The 27,913-nt window shown below is 37.9% G+C and overlaps 2 protein-coding genes across 5 annotated transcripts in view; one reads left to right on the plus strand and one right to left on the minus strand.

Annotated features, from left to right (window-relative positions):
* Positions 1-1,729: 1,729 nt before the first annotated feature.
* Positions 1,730-10,501, plus strand: GINS1 (GINS complex subunit 1). The gene is made up of 7 exons (XM_058165037.1): positions 1,730-1,872; positions 5,054-5,118; positions 6,655-6,750; positions 8,557-8,647; positions 9,310-9,426; positions 9,644-9,718; positions 10,316-10,501. Exons 1-7 carry the CDS (start codon positions 1,798-1,800, stop codon positions 10,382-10,384), a joined length of 588 nt encoding a protein of 195 aa, XP_058021020.1. The 5' UTR covers positions 1,730-1,797; the 3' UTR covers positions 10,385-10,501.
* A 1,060-nt stretch (positions 10,502-11,561) lies between these two features.
* The window catches only part of NINL (ninein like), a 42,863-nt gene continuing 26,511 nt past the window's right edge, over positions 11,562-27,913 (minus strand). For 3 of the 4 annotated variants that reach the window (XM_058165033.1, XM_058165036.1, XM_058165034.1), the window contains exons 16-22: positions 27,232-27,575; positions 24,772-24,876; positions 23,655-23,724; positions 22,145-22,429; positions 20,157-20,369; positions 15,318-15,431; positions 11,562-14,163 (exon numbers count right to left, since the gene is read on the minus strand). In XM_058165033.1, coding sequence (XP_058021016.1) covers positions 13,978-14,163; positions 15,318-15,431; positions 20,157-20,369; positions 22,145-22,429; positions 23,655-23,724; positions 24,772-24,876; positions 27,232-27,575 — 1,317 coding nt within the window. In that variant the 3' untranslated portion in view covers positions 11,562-13,977. The remainder of the gene's footprint in view (positions 14,164-15,317; positions 15,432-20,156; positions 20,370-22,144; positions 22,430-23,654; positions 23,725-24,771; positions 24,877-27,231; positions 27,576-27,913) is intronic. The other variant, XM_058165035.1, reaches the window with a different exon arrangement.

Genomic DNA, 27,913 nt, shown 5'->3' on the forward strand with positions numbered 1-27,913 from the left:
TACATTTTTAGAGCACCATGAAATTTGAGAAGTTTCACCATTTGATAAAAGAAAAGATTCCCAAATATACTAAAACAAGTAGTAGAAAAACACTCTAAAAATACATTAATTCCTTCTGAAAGACAATAAAAATACAATGAGTTTACAATAGTCATTAAAATGCATTAAACAAAAGTGAAAGGCTTATAACGGGAACTCAGAATCCAGTCACAAAAGGCTTAATGTAATATAACTACATATAATTAGTTAATGTGTTTAGTGCAATAATGACATTAATTGAATCCACTTATTTAATCATAATTAGCTGCAGAAGTCATAGTGACCTGGTTCATACAGGCTTGCTGCCAAACCACGTTGTTTGGTGTTGTTATGTCATGAATTTGGCAGTGATGGGCAGGTGGATTAATTGCATAGCATAGGATTGCAGCCAAAGATTTAAAAGGATAGTTCATGGGAGAGAATAAGCTTCACAGATTCCTGTTGAAAAACGCAAGAAGATGTGGCTTTGAATTCTGATAGAACTGCCTATTTTTCATCTTGCTTGAAGTGCAGAAATTTTATCAAAAATATTTTCTGATAAAATATTTGGTCAAATGTTTAGATAAGGTTACATATCTACAATAAGAAATATACCTGAAAATATTACATATTTTTTTATTTAAAAAGGAAGGTGGTGCCATGAAAGTGGATTGATGGTGGGTTATCCTTTATGCAGGTAAAGCTAAAAAGACCCATGTCCAAAAAGACCAACATCTTCAAAGAAAAAACAAGAAAGTCCATTTGCCTCCTGAAAAAGCACCTTTGGGACATCCATGTCCAGTATTAGAGCCACTTAACAATCGGGCAGGAGTTACTATCGAGCAGATTTACTTACAGTAGAACAGTGTGAAATAGCCAAGAACACATTCTTGCAAAGGTAACTTTGATATCAGTTGGATTCAAAATTAATGTGTTTAGAAGCCCTTGCATGTATTACTTTAGAGAAACAATGTAATTGTTTTAACAATTACATTATGTAACAATGATCTGTAGCATCTCAAAAACATAAAAGCTGGGTCAAACTAAAGGACTATTTAGTCACAGCATTCTGTTCTCACTGTAGCCAACCAGATGGTGCTAAAAAGCTTGTAAATACACCAGAGCAGCATCAAGTGTCTGCTTAATGTCATGGATAATATATTTGTAGCTAGATAGATCTATCCAGAAAAAAGATTATTTTTATCACATAGTGTATACTTTATAATGAGGTGGATGGATGGAGTCACTGAAGCAGGACTGGGGTGGTGGTGATAGAGGACAGGAACGCCTGGAGGAACGTTGTCCATGGGGTCGCGATGGGTCGGACACGACTTCACAACTAACAACAAAATTTACTGTACAATTCCAAAGGCTCTGGAACTGTAGGCTTTCCAGAGTGTGCGTCTGTGTGTTTTAAAAAAAGCAGTATAGTTGAAATGCATCAACCTGTGAACTGTTCATTGGGGGAAGAAGTGAAAAACAATGTTTTTAGTGGAAATAGTTAAACATTCGCTTAGGGCTCATAAATTGCAAGAATTCGGAGCGCATCCTAAATCTTTCTACATACCGCTCTGACTTTCATTGCTTTCTCGGTTGTTGTTTTTTTGCGAAGTTCGACGCTTTGTCCCTTTCCCTATTCCGTAATAAGTAGTTGCTGAAGGCGGTACATTTCCCCCCCTCCCATTCCTCCAAGGAATCCAGTCTTCCTATTGGCCGAGCAGTACGAGGCGCAATTTACTACTGCTTACCCGCCGAGTTCTCGGTAGCTCCTGTGCTGTCATGTTTTGTGAGAAAGCGACCGAGCTGGTGCGAGAGCTGTACCGCGCGAGCGATGGGCAGCTTCCTGCCTTCAACGTAAGTTTTTGCCGCGCGCGCGCTTCGCTTGTCTACCCCTTGCCGTGGTCCGACTTTGAGGGGACTCGCGTGAAGGCGAGGCGCGAACCGATTCGTTTTTCCTCGCAGTGGAGGCTCGGCCTTGAATTGATAGTATTCCAACCTTTTTTTATTTTATTTACAATATTTAAATTCCTCGCTTCATTATTTGTACAGGAGGCTCTCAGAGTAAAATCGTACACCGAGATCTAAGCCTGGTCCCACCCAGCCTCTTCCGTTGGTTGGAAGTTCAGACTTTGGCTGGATTTTCAGCATCTCTTGGAGCCACATTTTCCTTTGTGAGAAATCTCAAGAAGCAGTTTATAAATCCGAGTGAAGCAAAGCTGAGAGGATTGGGCGGCTGGCACTAACTCACCTTTCTTTAACATCCTTTCCTTCTCTCCCACCAATGGTGGACCTGTAGCCCAATGACTGAATGACTGTGTGAGTTGTTGTTCTTTTTCCTTCTCTTCCTCCTCTTCTTCTTCCTCCTCTTCCTCCCCCTCCTCCTTTCTTCATTTTCTTCTTCATTCTTATTCTTAAGAAAAAGTTGTTAGGTTGCTGCTTAGTGTTCTGATCAAATTAAGAGTCTTGTTTCCATAAAATTCCATCTCTCACTTGAGAGAGGTAATGTTGATCTAAATTCCTCTTTTCCTCAGCAGCTAGGCCAGATGCTTCTGGAATTGTATATATTAATAATGCTAAACAGCAACGGGACAATCCCCTAGTTGACATAGAACTTTTGTTCTTATGAAACCTTAAAATAAGAATTGGCACTTCACTTTGTGCTTACCAGGCTTGCTGCCCACCTAACTTAAAAATAATATATTTTAAAATATTTAATGTATTTAATAATTTAAAACGGATGCTGGGATATTGCAAATAGAATGCCATTTTAGCCCATATTTTTTTTACTATTATGTATTTATACATTTATAGATCACCAAATCCATTATGACTCTTGGCAGTTCTCAAAGATACACAAGCAGACAGATATCAAAATAAAAATACATAAGCTAATGAAAAAAGAATAAAATTGAATTAAAAAACAAAACTGTAACTAAACTAAGATGGAATCAAGGCCCAAATACCCTTTGGAAGAAATCTGATTTGAGCAGTTTTTGGAAGGCTATTAGGATAGGATGTCCATTGGGAAGCTATTCCAAGGGATTGGCACAGCCATTGAAAAGCTACAGTACTGAATCTCAATCCCTAAAGTGAAACATTGCTAATAGTTTTTCAATAATAAAACAAACTGGTTGGGCCAATTCCAAAGAATAATGCAGTCCTCCAGCTATAGGGGTTTATAGTTTAGCAGCAACACTTTTAATTCACTAAGAAGCTTGCTGCCAACCATTGCAGCCCACGGTTAGTTGTGTAAGGAGTACAGCTTACTGGCAAACATGGGTCAGCACATGGGCCACTGCAGCCTAACCAAATGGCAGTTTCTTAATGATCTCCAAAAGCTGTCACATAACAAAATACGTTGAATTAATTTAAGTGGATGACAATGAGAATATGAGTCCTGCAGCAGCAAGATTCTACTGCTCTAGATAGGTACTAAATGAATGATCCATTGGGAACCCTGTATCAAAACAACTTACCTTATGTGCAGCCAGAATTTGAAAACAACATTTAATACAGCACAGTAGTTGAGCAAAATGGTTTAGTTGAGATGACATATGTGGGACTGATTGGGTAGATTGTAGGGGTGACACTGAAATATAATTTTATATTTTATTTATCCATTTATTAAATTGTTATATTTTATTCCAGTCTCATTTTAAATTGTATTTTATTCCAATTTCATTTTAGATTGTATTTTATTCCAATTTCATTTTAGATTGTTTTTATTGGATTTGAGTAATAATTTGTGTTTAGAACTCTACTTTGATATGGCCCATGGCTAATCAATAAAGTAAACTAACTAACTAGATAGGGCTATAACTGGCATACCAACTGAACTTGAAAAAAACCTCTCTCCTCCCCCTGACTCCATCTACTTGTACTAGTCTAGCAGGAGCTGATTTGATTATTTAGGTTTAATTTAAGGAGTAGACTAGAGCCTTTAAGTTTATGTCACTCCACTAAGATATATGCTGGGTAAACAAATAACCTCATCGGACAGGTGGTAACTACTGTAAGTGTTGGTTTGGATTCAGTTTAAATCTGTTCTATCCAACCGTATCCAATCCAAACTCCTATCCAAACAACTTCCAGAAGCCAGAATAGAATTTCAATGGCATTACTAGTTTGACCTAGGATAGCAGTTTAAAGCTGAGTATCATCAGCATATTGATGATACTGAATTCCAGACCACCAGATTAACTCTTACAATGGCTTCATGTAAATGGTGAATTAGAGTGGGAAAGAACTAACCCTTGTAACATCCCACAAAGGAGTAGCTATCCAGCCAATCTCTTCTCCCTATTTCCCCTGCCCATCAGCTGAAGCTGCACACCAAAGAAGAACCACCACAAAATGGTGCCGTAATCCCCAACTCTCACAAGGATATGAAGGATATGATAGTTCATTATCTAAAATAAACAAGATGGGCACATTTCCTCCAGGTCCAAAGGCAGCCAACTGCTAGTGCATCCAATCCTGTCTACATTTTTTCAATATCTCAATCAATCACTGTTAGAAATGTGAAAAACATGAAAGGACATTTTATGATTTTTGATGGGCTTGTAAAATAGATATTGGACACAAATACATATGGTAATGCAGAGAATTTTATATCATTCATATGAAACCAGAATATTTCATATTAGGATTTATGGCTAGACAAGTAGAAAATTCTCATGGGCAATTGTTTTTATATACGGAAACTGCAGCAAGGTTATTGTATGCACAAAGATGGAAAAATACAGAACCTTGGTACATAATTTGGGAAGGGGAAGATTGTAATCATCCTTTTAACTGCTACAAAGTGCACTTCTTTAAATATCTGTCTCTTTTTTTGTTCTTTTACTTTTGCTTTTATTCTTTTATATTTTATTTTTCTGTTCCCCTTTTATGTTTTTGTAGTTTTTAGGCTTATGTAAAACCTTTAAATAAAAATTATATTTTAAAAGTTATATTTTTATTTGCTAAACGTTTTACTTGAATTAATTAGTTTAGTAATTAAATAACTATTGTATTTGGTATTTTCCTTTTCCAGGAAGATGGGATCAGACAAGTACTTGAAGAGATGAAAGCATTGTATGAACAGAACCAAATTGATGTGTAAGTCAGTTTCATCAATAAAAGAATAATTTGTCTACATAAAATAGTTTAAATATTTTAAAAATGAAGACTGACACACATTTTGCATGAAAAGAAATGCCGTTAAATATAGCTACCAGAATCCAAGCAGGCAGCAGCTTATTTGAGCTCAGAAGTTAGCAGCATTGAGCCTGGTTAGACTGAACTCCTAGGAAACATCAGGCAAATAAATTAGATTGGAAATTAAAAATAACAAAACTCCCAAAAGAAAGCATTGTCAAATCAATCAATAACTGTCCTTGATTAATAATGACAAATGTGTTGTCTCATCATTATGAACAATAACACTACATCTTCTGATGCAGACTAACATTTTGGAGAAAGATAATAGTATAGATAATCCTCAACTTACAACAGTCCATTTAGTGACCGTTCAAAGTTACAGTGGCACTGAAAAAAATGACTCATGATCATTTTTCATACGTACAACCATTGTAGCATCCCCATGATCACGTGATCAAAATTTGGATGCTTGGCAATTGATTCATATTTATGACAGTTGCAGTGTCCTGAGGTCATGTGATCATCTTCTGCAACTTTCTGATAAGCAAAGACAATGGGGAAGCCAAATTCACTTAACAACCATGTTACTAACTTAACAACTGCGGTGATTCATTTAACAACTGTGGTAAGGAAGGTTGTAAAATGGGACAAAATTCACTTAACAAATGTCTCGCTTAGCAACAGAAATTTTGGGCTCAATTGTGGTTGTAAGTCGAGAACCATTTGTATATACCCAATGTCACTTTATCTAGCAAATATACATGGCCTAGATGCCATATCGTAAAAAAATATACTTTCTTTGCACTGAATTTTAGAGAAAAGTAAAAGTGGCAAGATTGCTTTGGGGTGCTTGTAAAGTCCCTCTATCTTTGCAAAATAAATGATTCTTCCCCCCTAGATATTTGTGTCACAAAACCAGGCAGAATATACTTTTTGTTTAGCTTTTATTAATGTAGAGCCTAAAAAAAATATACAGTAATTAGATGTTAGAGGAGCAATGTGGGAATAATCTTCTATAGATTTTTTTTTTCAGTACAAAATATCCTTTCCTAAATTAGAAACAGAGAAAACTAACAGCAGAAAAAGATCTAGTGGTCCTTCAAGTCTGCCCTTTGAGGGTTTTTTATTGCATTTTTTATTTTTAAATTTTTTGTCAGTTGATGGGCATTTGTTTATCCCAACTAAAGGTGGTTCCAAGCTTCCACTATTCTTTCTGTGAAGTAATACTTTCTAATGTTACTTTTGAACTTCCCTTCTGTCAGTTTGGGGTTATGCTGATTTGTTGATTTTTTTAATTGATTTTATTAATATTGAAAACACTGCCTTCTGTTCTTATTCACGTTTTTTGCAAGTCTTTGCAATTCATAGCAAAATTGAGATGAGATTTAAAGCTTACTGTATATAATAAGAATAAACTAATAGCATGAGCCAATCGCATGTTTGTGTGTTTTGAGTTCAAAATATATTTAGCTAATATAGTTCTATTATTACCAGAAATGAAGCCAAGTCAGGTCACAGTGAGTTGATTACAACAATCAAATTTCGTCATTGCTCTCTGCTGAGAAACCGAAGATGTGTTGTTGCATACTTGTAAGTGTCTAGTGGTTCTCTGTGAAATAATTCTTAATTCTACCAAGATCGGATTGTTTCACTTTTGAGATTGATACTTTTAATGGAATTGTACAAGACTTCAGATTCTTAATTACCATACTTTTCGGAGTATAAGCCGCACTTACCCACCCCCCAAAAAAGAGGGTGGAAACATTGGTGCGTCTTATAGACCGAATACAGCCATTTTTTGCTTCCTGAAACCCCGCCCCATGCGTCCCGTTTTTGCCAAAACTATAGACCTGTTTTTTCACAAAAATGGGGTGTGCAGAAGGTTTGGGAGGCCTGCAGAGTGTTCCTGGGGGCTGGGGAGGGCAAGAATGTGACAAGTGGGGGTTTGGGAGTCCAAAAACAGGCCCGTTTGTTTTTGTTTTTGTTTTGCAAAAATGGCGTTTTTGCCCTCCCCAGCTCCCAGGAGCACTCTGCAGGCATCTCAAACCCTCTGTGTGCCCCATTTTTGTCCTCCCAAACCCCCCCTGCATCACGTTTTTGCCCTCCCTAGCCTCCAAGAGCAATCTGCAGGCCTCCCAAATCCTCTGTGCATCCCGTTTTTGAACAACGGGCCTAGTTTTGGTAAAAATGGCCTATTTTTCACAAAAATGGGATGCACGGAGGGTTTAGGAGGCCTGCAGAGTGCTCCTGGTGGCCGGGGAGGGCAAAAACATTTTTTTCCTTGTTTACTTCTTTGAAATCTTGGTGTGTCGTATACTCCAATATGTTTTATAGTCCCAAAAATATGGTATAGTGATAATCTGGCTGTACAGGTAGTCCTTGATTTACAACAGTTCATTTAATGATTGTTTGAAGTTACAGCGATACTGAAAAAAATGACTTATGATCATTTTTCACAATTACACCTTGATACTGAAACTTGCAACATCCCCATGGTCTTATGATCAAAATTCAGGCAATTAGCAACTGACTAATATTTATGACAGTTGCGGAGTCATGTGATCATCCTATGTGCCCTTCTGACAAGGAAAGTCAATAGGGAAACCAGATTCATTTAACAACCATGCTACTAACAACAGTTGCAGTGATTCATTTAGCAAATGTGGCAAGAAAGTTCATAAAATGAGGCAAAACTCACTTAACAAATGTGTTGCTTAGCAACATAAATTTCGAGCTCCATTATGATCATAAGTCAAGAACTAACTGTAAACAGCTTTAAATAAAGAAAATATGTAGGAGATATATTTAGCTAGAATTTATCAGCAGTATTATTTAATGATTGAAGTGCTTGTGCCCACAAAATTGTAAGGAACTCATTCATTTAATTGTCCTAATGTTATTGATCATATTCTACGGGTAAGGACTTTTGCAGGTATTCCAAAGAGCTGCAACGTTACTTGTAGTTTCTTCCATAGTAAATGAGCTGTATATTTTTATAACACTAGAACAAAATTTTTCCTTGTGTAATAAATTTGTGTAGTTTTTAAATTTCAATACTTTTGATGAAAAATAGGGCAGTGACTTTGTATTTGAAAGAAAAGTCTGTTTTGGAGTGAAACAGAATGGGACTATATCATACCTGTTTGCAACTCCTTAAAGCAGAAATATTTCCTCTCCCACTTCCCCCCCTTAGGATTGTGCAGCTACTTTTTGCAGCTCCTTTGAATCCCATGGGAAAAATGTATTTGATTTAAGGAACTGCAGATATAAGTTACATTTTCCACTCTATCCAATTCAAATCACCTCTTTTTCTTTCAAACTGAAAGTGATGCATAACCTTATTAGAAATAGTATACAGTAATGAATTAAATATGTTTCTGTTGTTACTATATTTAGGTATGACCGCTTACTTCGCCTCCGGGCACTTAGGTGGGAATATGGCAGCGTCTTGCCAAATGCCGTCCGATTTCACATGTCAGCGGATGAAGTAAGCTAAATGTGTGTGTGTGTGTGTGTGTGTGTGTGTGTGTGTGTGTGTGTGTGTGTATAACTTCAGAAGATTGGGAACAATCCGGAAATACAGGAATATAAGAAGAGTGTATTAACTACAAATATTAATTTAAAATCACCATATCTCTTTAAACATACTAGAGAATTTTCACAAAACCTGCTTAGCAATTATATTAGGTCATTGAGGAAACGGTTCACTGAAGATGGAAGCTTTAAGAATAACTGGTATTGGTTTTATAAACCAAAATTTATGGCTTAGCCTCATATGCAACTATAGCTGGTTATGGTTTATTCAGTAAAATAGAGTTTAAACACATTGTGAAATGTGTAAACCTATTGTAACATGTTCCAAAATATTCTGATTTTATTTAGTTAGGCAGATGGAATCACTTTTAATTCTCAGGTATACTAATAATACACAATTGTTTACAGATTTACTCTCAGATGAAGTTCAGTGATAATTATATAGTTTTTTTCAATACATGACCCATAAAAACTAGAAATCATTATTAAGTAGAAATTCTGAGATTTCAGAGTTCAGTCTATTTGTACTGTCTTTTAATAGTTTGGAAGGGTATCTAACTTAACAGTGTATAAGTGGTACTTAACTTCGTGATTAATTACACTTTTTATATTTAGATGCTTTGGTTTAACCAATATAAAAAGTCATTGGCTACCTATATGAGATCATTAGGAGGAGGAGATGGCCTTGATCTTACACAAGACATTAAACCTCCCAAAAACTTGTACATTGAAGTAAGTAAAATTGAGGCTTATATACTATTTTTTTTAAGAAGAAAACCTTGGTTCATTATCCAACTTCAAAATACACAAAATTATTTAATATAATCACTGCAATCTAAATTTAATTCATTATGCTGCTCAGAAGAGAGCATAATTTATGTAACAGAAGAACTTCTTAATGCTTATGCTTAATTTACCAATAATGCACTACTCATTATTTTTCCTTTAGGTTCGGTGTTTGAAAGATTATGGAGAATTTGAAATTGATGATGGCACAACAATTCTGCTGAAGAAGAATAGCCAGGTATTAGACAGGATCTATTATTATTATTGTCCTATTAGGAAACAAATATTCCAAGCAGCATCAGAAAGTATTCTTTCCATTTCCCATAAATAAGAAAAAGTGTTATGCAGAAGAGAGAATTTGGTCAATCTGAGGCACAGCACATCTATGAAACCATTCTTTCTTACCTCTGTTCCACCTCATTCTAATACATCTTGAGCATTTAAATTGTAATTCCAGCTATACTTAATTAGAAGGAAGTTATATTAAATCCAACAAAATTAATTTTGAATGAATAGATATTAAACTAAAAATTATATAATTTTCTTTATGAATTAAATATTTTCTCATTGGAAGATGATTGAGGAAAAATATATTTTTCAATGCAGAAGAATTAAATACACAAAATCTCATTCCTGTACTTGAGGATTTTCCCTTAAAAATCCAATTATTGGCTAAGCTTTGGAGACTGATGTTAGGCTAAGTATCTAGAGGTACAGGTACAGACAATTCCTAATTTCATGTTACTTTTCCTGTTGCCTTGTGGGTTTGGGGTGGTGCATAAAAAAGATAAATATTTCCTTAGATTTGACAATGGGTTCTTTTTTTTCCCTTTAGCATTTCTTACCTCGCTGGAAATGTGAACAATTAATCAGGCAAGGAATTCTGGAGCACATCCTATCATAAGCTGAATTTACAAGACTGCTAAAATACACATAAATTAAATATTTTTACAGATTTCAAAATAGGGTCAAAAAGCATTTTTTTTCTCATTCAATAATCTTTTTTTTTTTTTTTTAAAAATAAGTTTAAAATTATTAGAAGCATACAAATTTGGTGAAGAGGAAAGATGTGATATGTACTACAAGACCTTTCTCCAAAAGCAAGTAGATTGTTTTTGTTCGTTGCCTCAATTGTTACCTCTATATTTGGATATGTTTTGGGATTAAAGTTACTTTGTTTTGGTCTTTTCTGGCCCTTTTGTATAAAAAAAATTAATGGGCCAAATGCCATAACTTTATCATTTGTAATTACTTCATATTTGTAATTGCTTTGTAATTGTATTTGTAATTGCATTTGTATATTGCTTTGTGCTACACTGTTTCCCCCAAAATAAGACACCCTGATAATAAGCCCAATCGGGCTTTTGAGCGCATGGTAATAAGGCCAAGCGCTTATTTCAGGGTTCAAAAAAATATAAGACAGGGTCTTATTTTCGGGGAAATCACAATATTTGAAATCATGTAATAATCCTTTGTAAATATTTAAATATTTTTATACAATGTTATGTTGCATGTGATTTCAATCACTTTTGTGATGTTTTCAGTTACCATGCTAGCCTTAAAAGTACCCATGGATTTTCAGCAGAATCCACCCAAATTACAAGGTTATATAATAAAATTTTTCATAGTAAATTTTTAACCAATCAAGATAATCTGTTTCATAGTAGTTTTTGTGACATTGGAATTTGAGCAGCTTATTTCATTTTAGATGGAGGAAGAAGTATGTACATTATTAGTATACATTTATTAATATAATGAAACAAGTTTTAAAAAATCATGATTTCAATAATTTCAAGCACAAATTAAATGCAATATGAAGAAAAAAGGAAACATGTTAAGGCATCTTTGAAAGAGTGTTGCACATATTTTCAAAAATAATATATTCATCTTTTGAAAGTAAAAAATAATGTCTTCAATTCTGATTCCAATCAAGCAGTCCAGAAAATAGTAAAGATGGAGTTCTTGGAGAACAAACTTGGATGTACAATTCCCAAAGTATTTATTATTGCAATCAAAATGAGCTCCGTCCTTCTAACTCTGCCAAATGCTGAAATGGCAAAATCAATTTAATTATCAAAATATATTTAGGTTTGTATTCCAACTAGTAATATACTCCTATCTTGTGCATGTTTGCCTAACTCCTATTTTCTGTATTTTTTCCTTTTCGCTCTTTTCTTAGAATTTCCTCCATTGCAGAAGGAAGAGATTGCTTGAACAACCTGTCTCATTCTAAACTGCTTTTCTTTGCAGCACATTTTTCTTAAAGGTGCTAAACATAGGAATCTCCCTTCCTGTTAACAAGCTCAATGACCTTGATCAGTTACTAGCACCTTGGGCCAGCTTCCACAGCTATCTGAAATTGGCATGATTCTAATCAGTTTCCTAAAGATTTTCTTTTGCCTCCAGACAGGAGCTAAGAAAGCACAAAAGCATTCTTTTCAATGTGTATTCCCCATTATCTGCTTGCTTACTGTGTTGTAATCTCTTCCTCTCCAATTAGTGCAAATACAGTACATTGATTTCCCCTTCAGTTCCCCCAGAACTAAATAGGGATTCCAAAGGACAGGGAGATAGGGGAGAGACAAGCTGTAAGATTTATCTCTTTTTCTCAACTTCCTTGCAGCCAAATTTTGGAACATAAACCTTTCCTGCTATTAGGGCTCACCCAGTTGTTTGAGTTTGTATCCTTCTGATGCTGCATCTGTGGGCAATTTCTTAATAAGCATTTCTCAAGATTTGTTACTGTCTTGGCATCCCCGTTAGAGTTCTTTGTTCCGCCCTACAAACTCTAAATCAAGTGTAGATGCACAAATTGACAACAACTCGCTTCTTTGACGAGTACATAAAATATAAATTGCTGAGTTGTTTTTCTCTTCTTGGAAGCATGATTTGAGATAAGGCACAAATTCTACATTCCCAGGTTGAACTGAATGTTTCCATTTTAGTCAAGGAGCCAAGAAAAACAGTAGTTTATGTGTAGAATGCTTTTTTTAAAAAGTGCTAAGGGAATAAAACCTCTCTATGCCTTTTTGTGCTTTCTAGACTGCATTCAGATTATCTTCTGTAAAATAGTTTTCCCACACTGGGATAGTTGATTTCATCAGTCTCTGCAAGATATTACTGAGAATGGAGAAATGGCAGCCTGCATGATTATCCCTATTTGTCTCTGCCTTTCCTTGGAAATATTGCACATCTTGTGGATGATTTAAGTTACTAGGCATAGTATGGCCTTTGAGTTTACAATTCAAAACTATTTAATGCAGCTGTAAGTATTAGGTCATTCCCGACAAGCTGATATCCAATTTAGTGTGATTTAATCTTTTAACTTTGTATCCCTTGTCAAAGGATTGGTCCTTAAGTGCTATTGGAAAATGCAAGCTCTGTATGCAATAAGATGGCATCCATTTATGATTTGATGGTGGACAAGGAGGTGGATTTGAGATGTATTACTGAGACTTGGCTGGAAAAGTAGCGAAGTTGCTTTCTCTGAAATCTATTCATGCAGGTTTGGGTCCTATAGCAAGTCAAGCTGGGGATGGTAGTCAGCTACAGCCGTTTTCTCCAAGCCCCTGAGTAACAACATAGTAATCCCCTTTTGAACTCATAGTTTATTTCAGTATTTTGTCTATAATGACAGCTAGTTACATGTCTAATGTTCCTAATGAAAATATAGCACTTTAACTTTGATGGAAAAGGGGAGCCCCACTGGTTTTTCAGGTGAAATAATGTTTTCATCTTAATAGCAAATTAATAACAAATTCCTTTTAAAGATATGAAGAGTGCACTGATGGCACAACACACAGTATCTGCTGTGGCCATTAAAGTCAGAGGAGGAATATGTATATTTTGCCATCCTAGCAAAAAGAACATATGTCTGCTTCGCAAAGCCATTTATACAATTAAAAACCATCAAGTGAGAACAAACTGTATAGATACTATTTAATTAAAATGTGTCAGATACCTAAAGCAAAAAAAAGAGGTTCATTGGGTTGTTTACAGTTCTGCAATACTACAGCACATAATTCAATGAGTTAATATTTTACACTTACATAAAATCTTGTGTTTATGTACACACACACATTCACCCACTCTTTAGCCAGTGTATAGACAGACAGGGGACAAGAAGTTGAAATCACAATAAATGTCTGGTCCCCAAATGATACAGTGTAGCATATCCTGTTTCTGTGAAATTTATCCAGAAGGCATTAAATGATTAAACTTTTCCATTGGAAAAAAATGGATTTTTATTGCTGTAGAGTTGCTCGTGTTTCCTCATCTTCAGAATGTATTTGCTTATTGTTCTTCCTATTTTTTTTAAATAGCATTTGTATTTTTCCCACTGAAGTGATGGCTATCTCATATAGAGTTCTGTTTGTGAGAATAAGAAGTTTTGTATTCAGTCTGAAATATGAAGAACAAACTTGACCAATTAATATCTTTACTACTGATTGCCACTTAAGACAGCTTAATGGAAACCAATTCATTTCAATGAATAATTCACTGAGATGCAAATGTGATTTCTCCAACTAGCTTATTCAAGGATGAAATTTTTTCTTCTAGAATTAAGTTCCTATTTTCCGTGTTCTTCTGCATCTGCTCTGTAACTTGCAGCATTTTCATCAGATGTGCATTCTTCACATACAGGTCCTTCAGCAATAGATTAGACTTGGCATTTTTTTCAAACTGAAAAGAGAAGGAACATTCCATTAAATATTATTCAGACACACCCATAACAAAACAGCCGGTTATAATGGGTTTAATATTTATCTAAAGAATTAAAAAGACCTCTTTAACTTCATTGCCAGAATGATTCATTCTGAAGAGATTCCATGTAAAGTAACCCAAAGAAATTATACCATGCCCCTACAAATTCTGAAAAAGAGTCACTTTATTTCTCAGCTTATTAAAATAATGGTTCTTCAGATGAAATGTTGAACACTAATATATAGCAACCAAATTCAGTTATGAGAGCCAGTTTGGTGAATGTTTAGAGGCATGGGCTGGAAAACGGAAGAGCAGGAGTTTTATTACTGCTTTAGGCCCAAAGCCATTTGGTTGAATCAATCACTCTCTTAAGACTAGGAAAAAGGCAATGGCAACTTCTGAAAAATACAGGTAGTCTTTGACTTACAATAGGTCAGTTAGTGACCGTTCAAAGTTACAGTGGCACTGAAAAAAGGAATTTATGACCATTTTTCACACGTAGAACTGTTGCAACATCCCCATGGTCACAGGATCAAAATTCAGACACTTGGTAACCGGTTCATATTTATGATGTTTGCCGTGTCCTGGGGTCATGTGGTCCCCTTTTGTGACCTGACAAGCAAAGTCAATGGGTAATCCAGATTCACTTAACAACCATGTGACTAATTTCACAAATGCAATTATTAACCTAACTGGCAAGAAAAGTCATAAAATGGGGCAAACTCTTAACAAATGTTTCAGCGACATAAATTTTGGGCTCAATTGTGGTCGCAACTCAAAACAACCTGTATTGCTCAGAAAATGACAGGCATACAAACAAAAAGCTGAAATATATTAAAAGGAAGTAATGTTCGGATAATGAAATAAATTCTTCACCTCTGTTCTTTAATTTGAAACTTGTGGACATGAGTATGTACTGTGAATGGTTAGAAATCTGATTGCACAATATTCAAATGTGTTCTGTTGATTGAGGGAAGTCAAATACTTTAGGGTAATTTAATGTATATAACATATTCCAGAATACTTTTGTTTGTATAGCTGTCTGTTTTAAAAATGCAAGCAATAGACAATGATATTTCCATTTCTACTTCTGCTCCATTCACAGAAAGCAACAAATCTACCCTTGCACTCACTTGTTCCTTAATTTGGGACATTTTTTCCTGCAGCAATATTTGTGTATTTTTCAAATTCATCTCTACTTCCCCCATCTTCTCCTCCATTAATCTATGTGCATTTTCATATTCTTCCTGCAGAAAGAAGAGCATAAATTTGGAGCAGCATTTATTGCATTTATTAAGGCCCCCCTGATCTGCGATCTTATTCAGAGGGAGTCCGCGGACTTTATGGCCATTACGGAGACCTGGCTGGGCACAGAAGGTGGTGTACCCCTGGTCGAACTGTGCCCTTCGGGATTCCGAGCATTCCATCAACTGAGGGCCCAAGGTAGGGGTGGAGGGGTGGCGGTTGTGATGAGGGAAGGTCTGGAGCCGAGAGAGTCCACTGTGCCTCAGATAGCCGGTTGTGAATCCCTCCTTGTGAAGTGGGGCCATAGGAATCAGATGGGTCTGTTGATCGCGTACCTGGCTCCTTGCTGCGTGACTACAGCCCTGCCTGAGCTACTGGAGGTGCTTGCCGGAGTGGCAGTTGAGATTCCCAGACTTTTGGTCATGGGGGATTTCAACTTGCCATTGGCCGGCTTGTCATCAAGTGGTCCAGGAGTTCCAGGCTTCCATGACGGCCTTGGACCTAATTCAAGTAACTGATGGCCCTACACACACTGAGGGGTCCACACTGGACATGATTTATTTCTCTGGACAGTGGTTTAATGATCTGGTATTAAGAGATTTAGTGACGGAACCTGTGTCATGGTCAGATCATTTTCTCCTCCGCCTAGACTTTCAGACCGCTGCTCACCACCGCAGGGAGACGGAACCAATGCGTTGGTTCCGTCCCAGGCACCTGATGGACCCCGAGAGGTTCCTGACGGAGCTTGGGCCGTTCCCTGAGGAACTTGCCCACGGCATGACTGAAGAACTAGTTGCGGCCTGGGAACAGGCCGCGGCTGGGGCTTTGGACTGTGTCGTGCCTTTGCGGCCTCTGACCCGGCGCAGATCTCAATTGGCTCCTTGGTTTTCTGAAGAGCTGAGAGAGATGAAATGCCGGAGAAGACGCCTAGAGAGTACCTGGAGGTCCAGCCATTCCGAGGCTGATCGGACACTAGTTAGGTCTTTTTCAAAGTCCTACCTAGTGGCACTGGGGGAGGAGAAATGTTGCTACATTTCCACCCTCATTGCGTCGGCAGATAACCGCCCGGCCGCCCTGTTTCGGGTGACACGTTCTCTCCTACATCAGGAGGGGCGGGATGACCCCTTGCAGGGACGTGCCGAGGAGTTTAGTGGTTATCTATACGATAAAATCGCTCAGCTCCGGGATGGTTTGGACCAAAATTGTGATGATCCAGGTGAGATGACGGAGACGCGTCTTGTCGAAGTTGTTTGGGATGAGTTTGATTCTGTGGCTCTCGAGGACGTGGACAGGCTACTGGGGAGGTTACATGCCACCACATGTTTACTGGACCCGTGTCCCTCCTGGCTGGTGCTGGCCACTCAGGAGGTGACACAAGGCTGGCTCCGGGGAATTATAAATGCTTCATTGTTGGAGGAGGTTTTCCCCGCCGCCTTGAAAGAGGCGGTGGTGAGACCCCTCCTCAAGAAGCCTTCCCTGGACCCAGCTATTTTGGGAAATTATCGTCCAGTCTCCAACCTTCGCTTTGTTATGAAGGTTGTAGAGAGTGTGGTGGCATGGCAGCTTCCCCAGTACCTGGATGACGCTGTCTATTTAGACCCGTTCCAGTCCGGCTTCTGGTCCGGATATAGTACGGAGACAGCTTTGGTCGCGTTGGTGGATGACCTCTGGAGGGCCAGGGATAGGGGTTGTTCCTCTGCCCTGGTCCTGTTAGATCTCTCAGCGGCTTTTGATACCATCGACCATGGTATCCTGCTGCACCGGTTGGAGAGTTTGGGAGTGGGAGGCACCGTTTATCGGTGGTTCTCCTCCTATCTCTCTGACCGGTCACAGACGGTGTTGACAGGAGGGCAGAGATCGACCGCGAGGCGCCTTACTTGTGGGGTGCCTCAGGGGTCGATTCTCTCGCCTCTCCTGTTCAACATCTATATGAAGCCGTTGGGCAAGGTCATCAGTGGCTTCGGGGTGAGTTACCAGCTGTACGCTGACGATACGCAGCTGTACTTTTCCACCTCGGACCACCCCAACGAAGCTGTTGAAGTGCTATCCCGGTGCCTGGAAGCTGTACGGGTCTGGATGGGGAGAAACAGACTCAAGCTCAATCCCTCCAAGACGGAGTGGCTGTGGATGCCGGCACCCCGGTACAGTCAGCTGCAACTGCAGCTGACTGTTGGGGGCGAGTCATTGGCCCCAACAGAAAGGGTGCGCAACTTGGGCATTCTCCTGGATGGACGGCTGTCATTTGAAGACCATTTGGCGGCCGTCTCCAGGAGAGCTTTTTACCAGGTCCGCCTGGTTCGCCAGTTGTGCCCCTTTCTTGACCGGGATGCCTTATGCATGGTCACTCACGCTCTTGTCACTTCTCGTCTGTATTATTGCAATGCTCTCTACATGGGGCTACCCCTGAAGTGCACTCGGAGGCTTCAGTTAGTTCAGAATGCAGCTGCACGGGTGATTGAGGGAGCCACACGTTGCTCCCGGGTAACACCACTCCTGCGCAGTCTGCACTGGCTACCTGTGGTCTTTCGGGTGCACTTCAAGGTTTTGGTTACCACCTTTAAAGCGCTCCATGGCTTAGGGCCCGGGTACTTACGGGACCGCCTGCTGTTACCTTATGCCTCCCACCAACCCGTACGCTCACACAGAGAGGGTCTTCTCAGGGTGCCGTCCGCCAAGCAATGTCGGCTGGCGGCCCCCAGGGGAAGGGCCTTCTCTGTCGGAGCACCTACCCTCTGGAACGAACTTCCCCCTGGTTTGCGTCAATTACCTGACCTCCGGACCTTTAGCCGTGAATTGAAAACGCACTTGTTTATCCAAGCGGGACTGGCTTAATTTTTAAACTTTTTGAATTTTAATAATTTTAATTGGGGTATTTTTATGAATTTTATGGGTCAAATTTGACGGTTTTAAATTTTCGGCCATTTATAGAATATGTTATTTTAACTTTTGTCTTAATTTGTATATTGTACTGTTTTTATTCTGGCTGTACACCGCCCTGAGTCCTTCGGGAGAAGGGCGGTATAAAAATCTAAATAATAAATAAAATAAAATAAAATTGTATATCCCAACACAATTTAACAGATTAACAGAGTTGGAAGGGACCTTTGCAGGCCATCTAGTCCAACCCCCTGCCCAAGCAGGAGACCCTACATCTGCCTCTATCTATGGCCCAAGAACAATTGTTGATTGCAAAGTTGCTATAAGATTCTTTACATATTTCAGAAAAAATAGCCTAAACTATTCAGCATACTTGTAAATTTAGTAGTGAAGGTAGTCACAAACCTCTCTACACTATATTGCACTGTAAATATTTATGAGTCGTTTTTGATAGGAAACATTAACTACAACATATGTTACTTTCTGAGTTTCCTTGTATAATTAAGCTTTCGTTACCTACAATCTGTTTTTATTTCAGGTTTTTTTGCGCTTTACTATTAAGCAATTGCCTAGCACATTAAACCACATTTTAAAACCATAGTAAAAAAACAGCTACTGAGATTGATTTGTAGATTTTTCTCCTGAGGAGAGGGAAAGGAGAATGTACCAGCCTGAGGCTTCTCTCAGGATGAGAGAAACCACATTGCTTCTGTGTCTGTGGAGATTCTCAGTCATCCAGTCATTGCTGTCCCTAAAGTGCTTTTTTCAAGAAGCAACTAGACTTCCTTGTTTTTCTTTGAAAACATCCAAAAAGCTTCTTCAGCTCTGACTGGATGGCTGGGAAATGGAAGGATTTATATTCCTTGCAGACAGCTGGTCATTTGCATTCTTTTTAGACAGTCCTTGAGGACACTTGGAGGTTTATCTGTGTCTTCAAGTTCACCTGAGTAGTGTAAATGAGTGTAGAGCCTTCTTGGAACTGCTGTAAGGACTGTGTGGATAGATGATGTATCCCTCCCCCTCGTTTTGAGACAGAACTATTCAATTTTGACATAAATGGCCCTTTGACCCCTCTTTCAAACCAGCGGTCCTCTGTCCAAAATGTGGTCTTTGCTGAATGGCCTTTGTCTTTTAAATGCAAATGACTGCTGAATCTTGTCCTGATGGGTTTGTTCTCCTATGTTGTGCCATGAGTTTATGAAGTAGTTGTTTTGTTTCCCCAATGTACAGATCTGCATGTCTCACTGCACTGTACTTCATTTATCACATTGCTCAGTTTGTGTCTGGATTGTTTTATCCTTGGGGTGGACAATCTTGTGCTTTAGTGTATTCTTGGGTTTAAAGTGTGCACATATGTTGTGTTGGCTGAAGGTCCTCCTGAACTTTTCAAATATTCCTGCAACGTATGGAATAACAATAGTGCTTTGTTTATTGTTCTCTTCTTTGTCTGTTATGGAGGAGCTACTGCTGGGTTTTTTGGGGGGAGGTTTGATGAAGGCCCACTTGGGATAGCCACACGTTCTGAGGACTTCCTTGATGTGTTTTAGTTCTTTTTCTTTCCCATCTTTTCTGGTAGGCAGGCCTTCAGCTCAGTGGTGTAGATAACTCCCATTTTGTGCTCCACTGGGTGATGAGAATCAAAATGTAAATATTGAACTATATCAGAAGTGAAACATCTTCAAAGAAAAACAAGAAAACCCAGTTGCCTTAGAGATGTGTTAAAAGGCCCACTATGACTTATTTAACAAACCAGGGTAAAACAAGTCAAGCAGCTTATTTCTATTCATCATACCAGCAGTTGCATTCTTGGTAGGAACCTAAAGGAAAACTAAAATAAACATTCTTCTTACTTGATAAATAGCCAGTTGCCATTTCATTTGTTCTGCCTGTAAGTCTAGATCTCCTTGCAATTTTCTGACTGTTTTCTGTTCTTCTGCCAATCTGGTTTGAAGCTCAATGAGATGGTCCTTAGGTACTGTATTGTCCGTCTGGGTCTTCAGCTGTTGCAGCTCATGTGCATGCTGAGACTCAGCTTGACTTAATCTGGTGTTAGCTTCTAACAGCTACATTGCAAGAGAAAAAGACAGACTAGCACACTAACATCAGCAATACTGCAGAAGAAAAACCTAGCAGTCAAGATACTTGCATGCCAAAATTCATTTGAACAGTCAATTCCATTCAATGTGTAAAATAAATGCTAATTTTTCTATCTAAAATTAAATTTGATGTATAATGTATTCTTATTTGGAAACAATTTCTAGATTACAGTTCAATACAGGGAATATTGCTACACCCAAATTTGCATTCTAAGATTTGTATTTTAATCAGGCATATTGCCTAATGTTATTTACAGTATTCTTTTAGTGCACAGGTAGTCCTCAACTTACAATGAGCATTGGTACTGGAATTTCTGACACTAAGTGATGCAGTTGTAAAGCATAACTGCATTACTTAACAACAGCAATCCTATCAATCCCAGTTGCTATTGTTAACTGAATCCCAGTTGTTAGGCAAGGTAACTTCCTGCCGACTTTCCACAACCAGTGGGGAAGCCAGGAGGAAGCTGGAAGTACCATGGCAGGTAATTGGCTGCTATTGGGGTGGGAAGCAAGGGGATCAGTGTGGGTTTGGGGGAAAGTCAGAGATGATGTGTGGGAGGCATGATGGTGGTGGGTAGATGAATAGGTGGGAGAACTTCTGCATTGGACACAAGGTGTGTGCAAAGATGCCACCCCGGTCAAGGAAGGTATGCAGGACCATGAGAGCATGAGATGATGTGCACAAGTTAGTGAGGGTGTGCCAGAGGGTTCACATAGATCGAGGGCTATGTGCTGTCATCCATGAAAGGCACTGCACAGGTCAGGATGAGTGCACGGGGTTGCAAGGGTATACTCGAGAGGGGCCACATGGGTCAGGGAGGGTATGTGGGGTGCACAAGAGGTGCTGTGTGGATCAAGGAGGGTGCATGAGGATGTGTGAGATACGCTGCACAGGTCAAGGAGGGTGCATGGAGTTGCATGAATGGCCAGTGCAGTGTGAATGCAGACGGGCTGGATAGTGTGTATTGGTGGGGGTCACTGGATTTACTCCAGTGACCTCACATCTTCCCTGCCAATTTTCTCATTGACTTTCTAGAAATGGCAATTGTGGGGCACTTGGCAACCAGTCATACGTGTGAACAGGTTTCCCAAACACCCTTATTACAATCATGTGAGTATAAGGCTGCTTGGTAGCCAGGAATCCAAAGACCAGTTGTGATCACCATTCATTTGTTGCTGATGTAATTTCAATCAGTTGCTGAATGAATGGTGGTAAATTGAAGACTGCCTGTATTATTAATTATTTTATCTTTGGCAGCAAATGTGTACCTCAATTAACTAAGGTATCGTAATTTTACACCATGTTAAAAAGCACGGCTAAAAGTCAAAATAGGCAAAATAGTCTTAATTCATGATCCCCCCCTAACAATATGTTATCTAAATGCTGCCTTGGCTTAGCCAACATAGCACAGATTTTTATACATGAAATATTAAAGCAGAGGCAAGCAGTTGTTTGAGGCCACAGGTGACATTTAATACTTGGGGCAAAGTAGGTAGGGCTACATCACACAGGGATAGGAATCTGGGAAATTAACTGTTTCTCAGCTGTAATGTGGTTATTGTAGAGCTTACACTAGTTTTCATCTGCCCTCCACTGCAAAATAACTAAAACAGCTGCAAAAGGAAAACTCAATCTTTGCCTGCAGCCACGAGGCCGCAGATTGTCCATCACTGTAATACAACATTATGAAGTGTCACACTTACTTACAACAGTGACCTCTCTCCTAGATCAGCCTTACCTTTTCCTTCAGCGATTTCAACTCTTGATCTAGCAAGTCCTTTTCCCCCTGCCATGTCAACTGGTGCTGAAAATGCTCCTTTTTCATCTCAGCAGAGGCCTCCCGAAGTTGCTTGGCTACCATAGCTTCTTGGTTTTTTTGGCTCTCCAATTCAAGAAACCTCTGATTCAGTATCTTGATTGTTTTCTGATTGGCTTTATTCTTGCTGCTTAATTCAATGTATTCATGGCTTAGCTGAGCAGTCCTGGTGTTCAGCTGTAAGATTTCCTCTTTGAAGCATTTGTTCTGAAACAAGATTTCAGGCATTCAATGTTGTCACGTTCATCATAATCACATTTGTGCATGCACAAAACAAGATTAGAAATTATCCAAAGGAGAATGTAGGGATTTCCTAGAGTCAAGTTCTAGATAAACAGGGGTTGTCTTAAACCAAAAGTGTCATATTGCTATAGAGATTTCTCGGAGAAAGTAAGGAGGAAAGAGGAAAACTCTTACAACTAAAGGACTGATTGCTTTTTTAAAAAAAAATACATTAACTGAATTTTTGGTGGTAAGGCAAATAATGTAAACCTATTTACAAAGTATTGAAGAAAAATCTATAATACTTAATTCTCAAAAGCTTTTGTGAGTTGTAGATGTGATTATTTTTAACAATTAACTTCTGAAAGTACACAGTGATCATTTTAGCACTAGAAATTCAATCAGAGTTCATCAGATAGCTTTATTGGGCAATTACATCGATTGAATTCATATAGTGTATGAACGCATTGATTGTTTAACCATGGGTTGTTTAATAAACTAAATTGCCAAGTCAAACTCAAACACCTTATGGCTTAATACAATGTGCAAATCCAGCCAATATTTCTCAACTTTATCTTGGTAGCATTGGTTACAAGGATAAGAAGTACTGATTAGTACTATTAGAAGTACTGATACTCAGATTATCCAACCACTTTCTAAATTTGCCCAATTCATTTTAATTTATTTGTGTCTGGATAATTATCACCTGACTTAAGAAGCAGGAAAAATAACTGCTGAAATTTATCTGGGAACTCGGCAATCAATCTTATATGCACACAAGTTATTTTTGTCCAGCGTTATCAATCCCTGGGAAGATTCATATATATTGCATGTAAAAAGCCCCTAGTTCAATCCCCAATAATGTCCAGCTATGACTGGGAAAAGCTTCTATTTAAATTCCTGGACAATTAGTAAGACTCCCATTTGAGGACAATAGCCAATTTCCATAACTGACAAAAATTCTTCATAATTTCAGATATAGATCCTTCTCATCAACTGTTACTGAATCCTTTTTTTAAAAAAAGGTGCCATAGATAAAGGTGCAAAACATATAATGGTTTTGTCTTTCTAAAATGTGCCCCTGCCCCCTTCTGCCTGTTTTTGACTGAAATTTATAACTTCTTGGCTCTGTTTTGAGCTTTCTAGTACTGCACTGTTTCAAATTCAGGCTCTGTGAGAAGGCAGATCAAGTGGTACTCTGATCACTTACCAAGTCATTTAATTCTTTTATTTCATACATCATCTTCTCTCTCTCCATTTTCAATTCATCAATGTGCTTTCTGGTGGAAAAAATAATTAACTGAAGCATACTTTGTGCATCAATATTATAATGAGATTTGGAATCACTCTACAAATTCTAATGGTCTTTCACTAATCTACTGTAGCTCTATAATTCTTGTTTATAAAGAGTGAACTGACTCAAGACAGATATAACTGAACCATGTTTGATTTTGAGGGAGCTGGCAGTATCCTCAAGTACCCCTTTGGCTAAGATTTCTATCTAAGAATGGGTGCTTCTATAAGATGAATATTCATGGAAAAGGAGATTAAAGGTAAACATGTGCTCTACCCACCTATCTCTCCTGAGTCAATCTCCAAGTTGTATGTTGAAAGCCTGTGCTTTCATAAAACCTAGGCAAACAATTGCTATACAGTTCAGATTTGTATAAATCTGAATTTGTATAAATCAGACTCTGCTAAACAAATAATTCCCTCAACAATGTCAAACTATTTACTAAGTCTACACTACTATTAATCTTCTCATCGTTTCCATCACCAATCTCTTTCCACTTATGACTGTATGACTGTAACTTTTTGTTGCTATCATTAAGGGTTAAATTGCAACCTATGACCATCATTTGTGTTGTAAATGTTGTACCTTTGATGAAGGTATTTTTTTTTCTTTTATGTACACTGAGAGCATATGCACCAAAACAAATTCCTTGTGTGTCCAATCACACTTGCCCAATAAAAAAATTCTATTCATATTCATTTCTATTTTTCCAGTGTTGACTGTGCATCCCCTATTTGCAAAATAATATTGTACTTAAAGTAGCATATTTCACAGCATTATCATAGTAAGAAACAAAGTATTTTCTGAGCTTGTTTCCTGGAGTTCAGATCTAACCTAGGAACTGCACCAGATTAGGAATGGCTAGCATAGCCAAATGGCATTTTTTTGTGTTATGATTCAGTAGTTAAGCTGTGTGCGTCTCTTTGCGACCCCAGAGATCAAATTTTAACTTCTCCCCTTGCATGTTTCTCCTCCTAAGTTAAGGCATTTCATGTGCAGACTTTAATATACAAATAAAAAGAAAAATAATTACCTGTGCTTTTCGTTTATATCACCAATCTCCTCTATTTCTCGCTGACATTTTCCAAGTTTATTTTTTAAGAGGATATTGTCTTCTGAAACCCTGTGCAGATCCACTCTGCATAACAAAAAAAAAATGAAGTTGAATTAGTTCAATATGTATAAGAAACTCTTGTGGTGAGTTAAGCACATTTTTGTTGGGAAATGGACTTAAAATAAATAGATCATGAAATAGAAAAAAAATTCAAGTAGCTAAAAATCTACCAGATGGAAAGTTATAATCTCTTCCTTGGAATTATGAGTATAAGTAATCTTACTAAACCACAATTGTTTCAAATAAGGTATTTGTAACACCATTGTTAGCTATACAACCTTTTGCAATAAAGTACATTGCCAAACCAATTATGATAATGAGATGTTATGTACAGATTTTGTGTCTTAAAGGTTAAATGCTAAACATGCCACAAGCATTAACAAGCACTCTGTTAAAACAGTATCAATATCCAAAATCTCTTGTCCAAGCTATGTATACCCAAAGTTGCTTTCCCTAACATGGCAATTCTAGATATATTCCAATTCATCCAAATAAAGAAAAATTACTGGAATCTTGGGTATTTTCTGACGGGACCTTTTTCTGTAGAAGTTTCTTATCAGGCTAGGTGACATTACCGGTGCAAGAAAAAAGCAAAGTAACTTGCTTTGCCAGTCTTGTTTGGGCTGTGGTTGTTGTTTTTTCCTTAGTAGTTTCTTAAGTAAGGTACTATTTCTTCCTGATCGTTGGACAAAAGGATTTTCCCCCCCACAATGTGTAATTAAATTCTGGAATTCACTACCAACAAACTCATTTTCTCATGCACTAATATCACCTATTCTGATAACAACCATGCTTAGAGAACACCAAAGATCAAACCCTGAGCTACACATATTCACTATTCTTTTAAGCAATCATATATAAAGCAATAAACAATTGTGGATCTGTCTCCTTTAGACTTCGAGGGAATATGGTTTCTCCAAGACTATTTGTAGAAACTATTCAATCTCAGGGAATTGTACAATATTTAACCATCTCAGTTTCTGTCTTAATGATTATTGACACCTCAGTTCACTCCTACTGGTTTGTCAAAAGCTTCTGGACATGACACATATATTCATTTTTCCATAGTCCTAGAAACTGAAAATAACGAATTTAGTCATGTGAAATGAGGAAGGCCAAAGTTACCACAGAGACTTGTTTGTTCAAATGAACCTCTCTTAACTGATAGGGTGCAGATCTGGTAACTATATAATTCCCAGAATTCTCAGCCAACTTGACTGCATAGTTCTGGCAGATACTAAGGCAGTAACCAATGAGAAAGGCATACTTCAATTGGCAGTCTTAAAAAACTCTAAGTGCTTTATAGAGTTATATAAGCCAAGGTAGTCACTGTATGCATCATCTGGAGCCACCTAAAAAAGGCAGCACACAAATGCACATAAACAAATAAAAGATAATTACTGTGAACTGATTTATTTTATTTTTGAAAATATTCAAGCTAAGTAGGTTGCATACCACGAATAACTCAAAGAAATAACAACTAATAGCTTCCTAGTTCAGATGATCACATTTCGCAAAAATAGCCCCATCATTTTGATATACGATGAAAAGTGTCTATACATTGTATACAAAGTTGTCTTATCACTAAAGAAAGATCTTGCTATGGTTTTTTATTGCTCTCTTTCTAAGCTGTATCAGAAAATGGTAGCACCTGTTTGATCTTGGCTAGGCTTTGAAGCCAAGCAAGGTTATGTCTGGTTATGCAACCAAGGAGGGTATCAAGGAATGTCAGGGCTATAGGGAAACTGAAAAACATTCTAAAAGAAACCAATAACAAACTACTTCTTTATTATTGCCAAGAAAACTGCATCAATGGGTCCTTAAAGACACCAGAAATTATCCTTGAGTTTAAGCAGTTTTTACCTTTTACTTTCCTTTTAAAGATTTAACTTCATCTATTAACATAGCAGAATGTTTTCTACTTATGCATAAATAATTACTATTGGTGCTGGCAACTGGTACTAGTGCAGGGAAAGCGCCTTAGAAGGAGACCACAGCTGCGATATAAGGATATTTGCAAGAGGGATATAAAGGCCTTGGGAATAGACATTAATGACTGGGAAATCTTGACTCTGATCATTCAGCTTGGAGGCTAAAGACACAGCATGGCCTTCTCCAATTCGAAGAGACACTTGTTCGGCAGGCTGAGGAAAAGAGGCAGTCCCGGAACCAGTGAAATCTGGGGACTGGGCAGGGGACAGAACGTATCTGCCCTCAGGGTGGAAGGGACTGCCACTCTCGAATTGGCCTTTTTAGTCACATCAGATGCTGTTTTAGGACCAGAGCACGATACCATAGTCTTTTGAGACTGAAGGTTACCAATGAATGGTACTGGCAAGTATCCATATTTAGAATCCTAAGAATATAAGGTTTCCAAACCTCATAAAATGTATCTCCATTTCATGCTTCATCTTCAAGTCATCTTCCAATCTTTCCCTTTCCTGGGCCAGCCTCAGACCTAAGTTTGACATTTCTTTAGCATAGCACTGTTCCATTTCTGCCCTCTCCTTCTCAAATCTCTTCATTTCTTGGATAGGATCTACCTTCCGATCCTGGCTTTTCAAACCATCAATCACTTCCTGGCATTTCTCATTCTGTTCTTCCAGGGCATTCTTTTGTTCTTCCAATTCACTAATCTTGATCCTGAAACTTCGCTCAGTATCCTTCCTTTCTTTCTCAAAATTATTTTTTATAAGTTCTATTTCCCGTTCATAGTAATTGACCTAGAACAGTAAATTAAAAAAATAAATAAATCAGAAATCATTTCAAAATATTTATTTAAAATTTAAATGATTTCCTCCTCCAAGAAATTTGACATTTCCAGTGCATGGAATTTATATACAAAACAATAGCTATCTTTTAAAAAAAGTATCTTGTTCTTCTGCAGTTTCCATGGTTTGCATGAATTAATTTAAAATGTGTTATCAACTTTAGACCATGCCTGCTCTGTGTTATAAAATTACACTCAGAAGTCCTTTTATAGCATGCCTTCTATAATACTCCATTTATTAGTGTGATTTCAAAATGCTAAACTGAAAAATTAGCTTACATGAGTTTATAT

The sequence above is a fragment of the Ahaetulla prasina genome, chromosome 1 (assembly GCF_028640845.1).
Source record: "Ahaetulla prasina isolate Xishuangbanna chromosome 1, ASM2864084v1, whole genome shotgun sequence".
Lineage (NCBI taxonomy): Eukaryota > Metazoa > Chordata > Lepidosauria > Squamata > Colubridae > Ahaetulla > Ahaetulla prasina.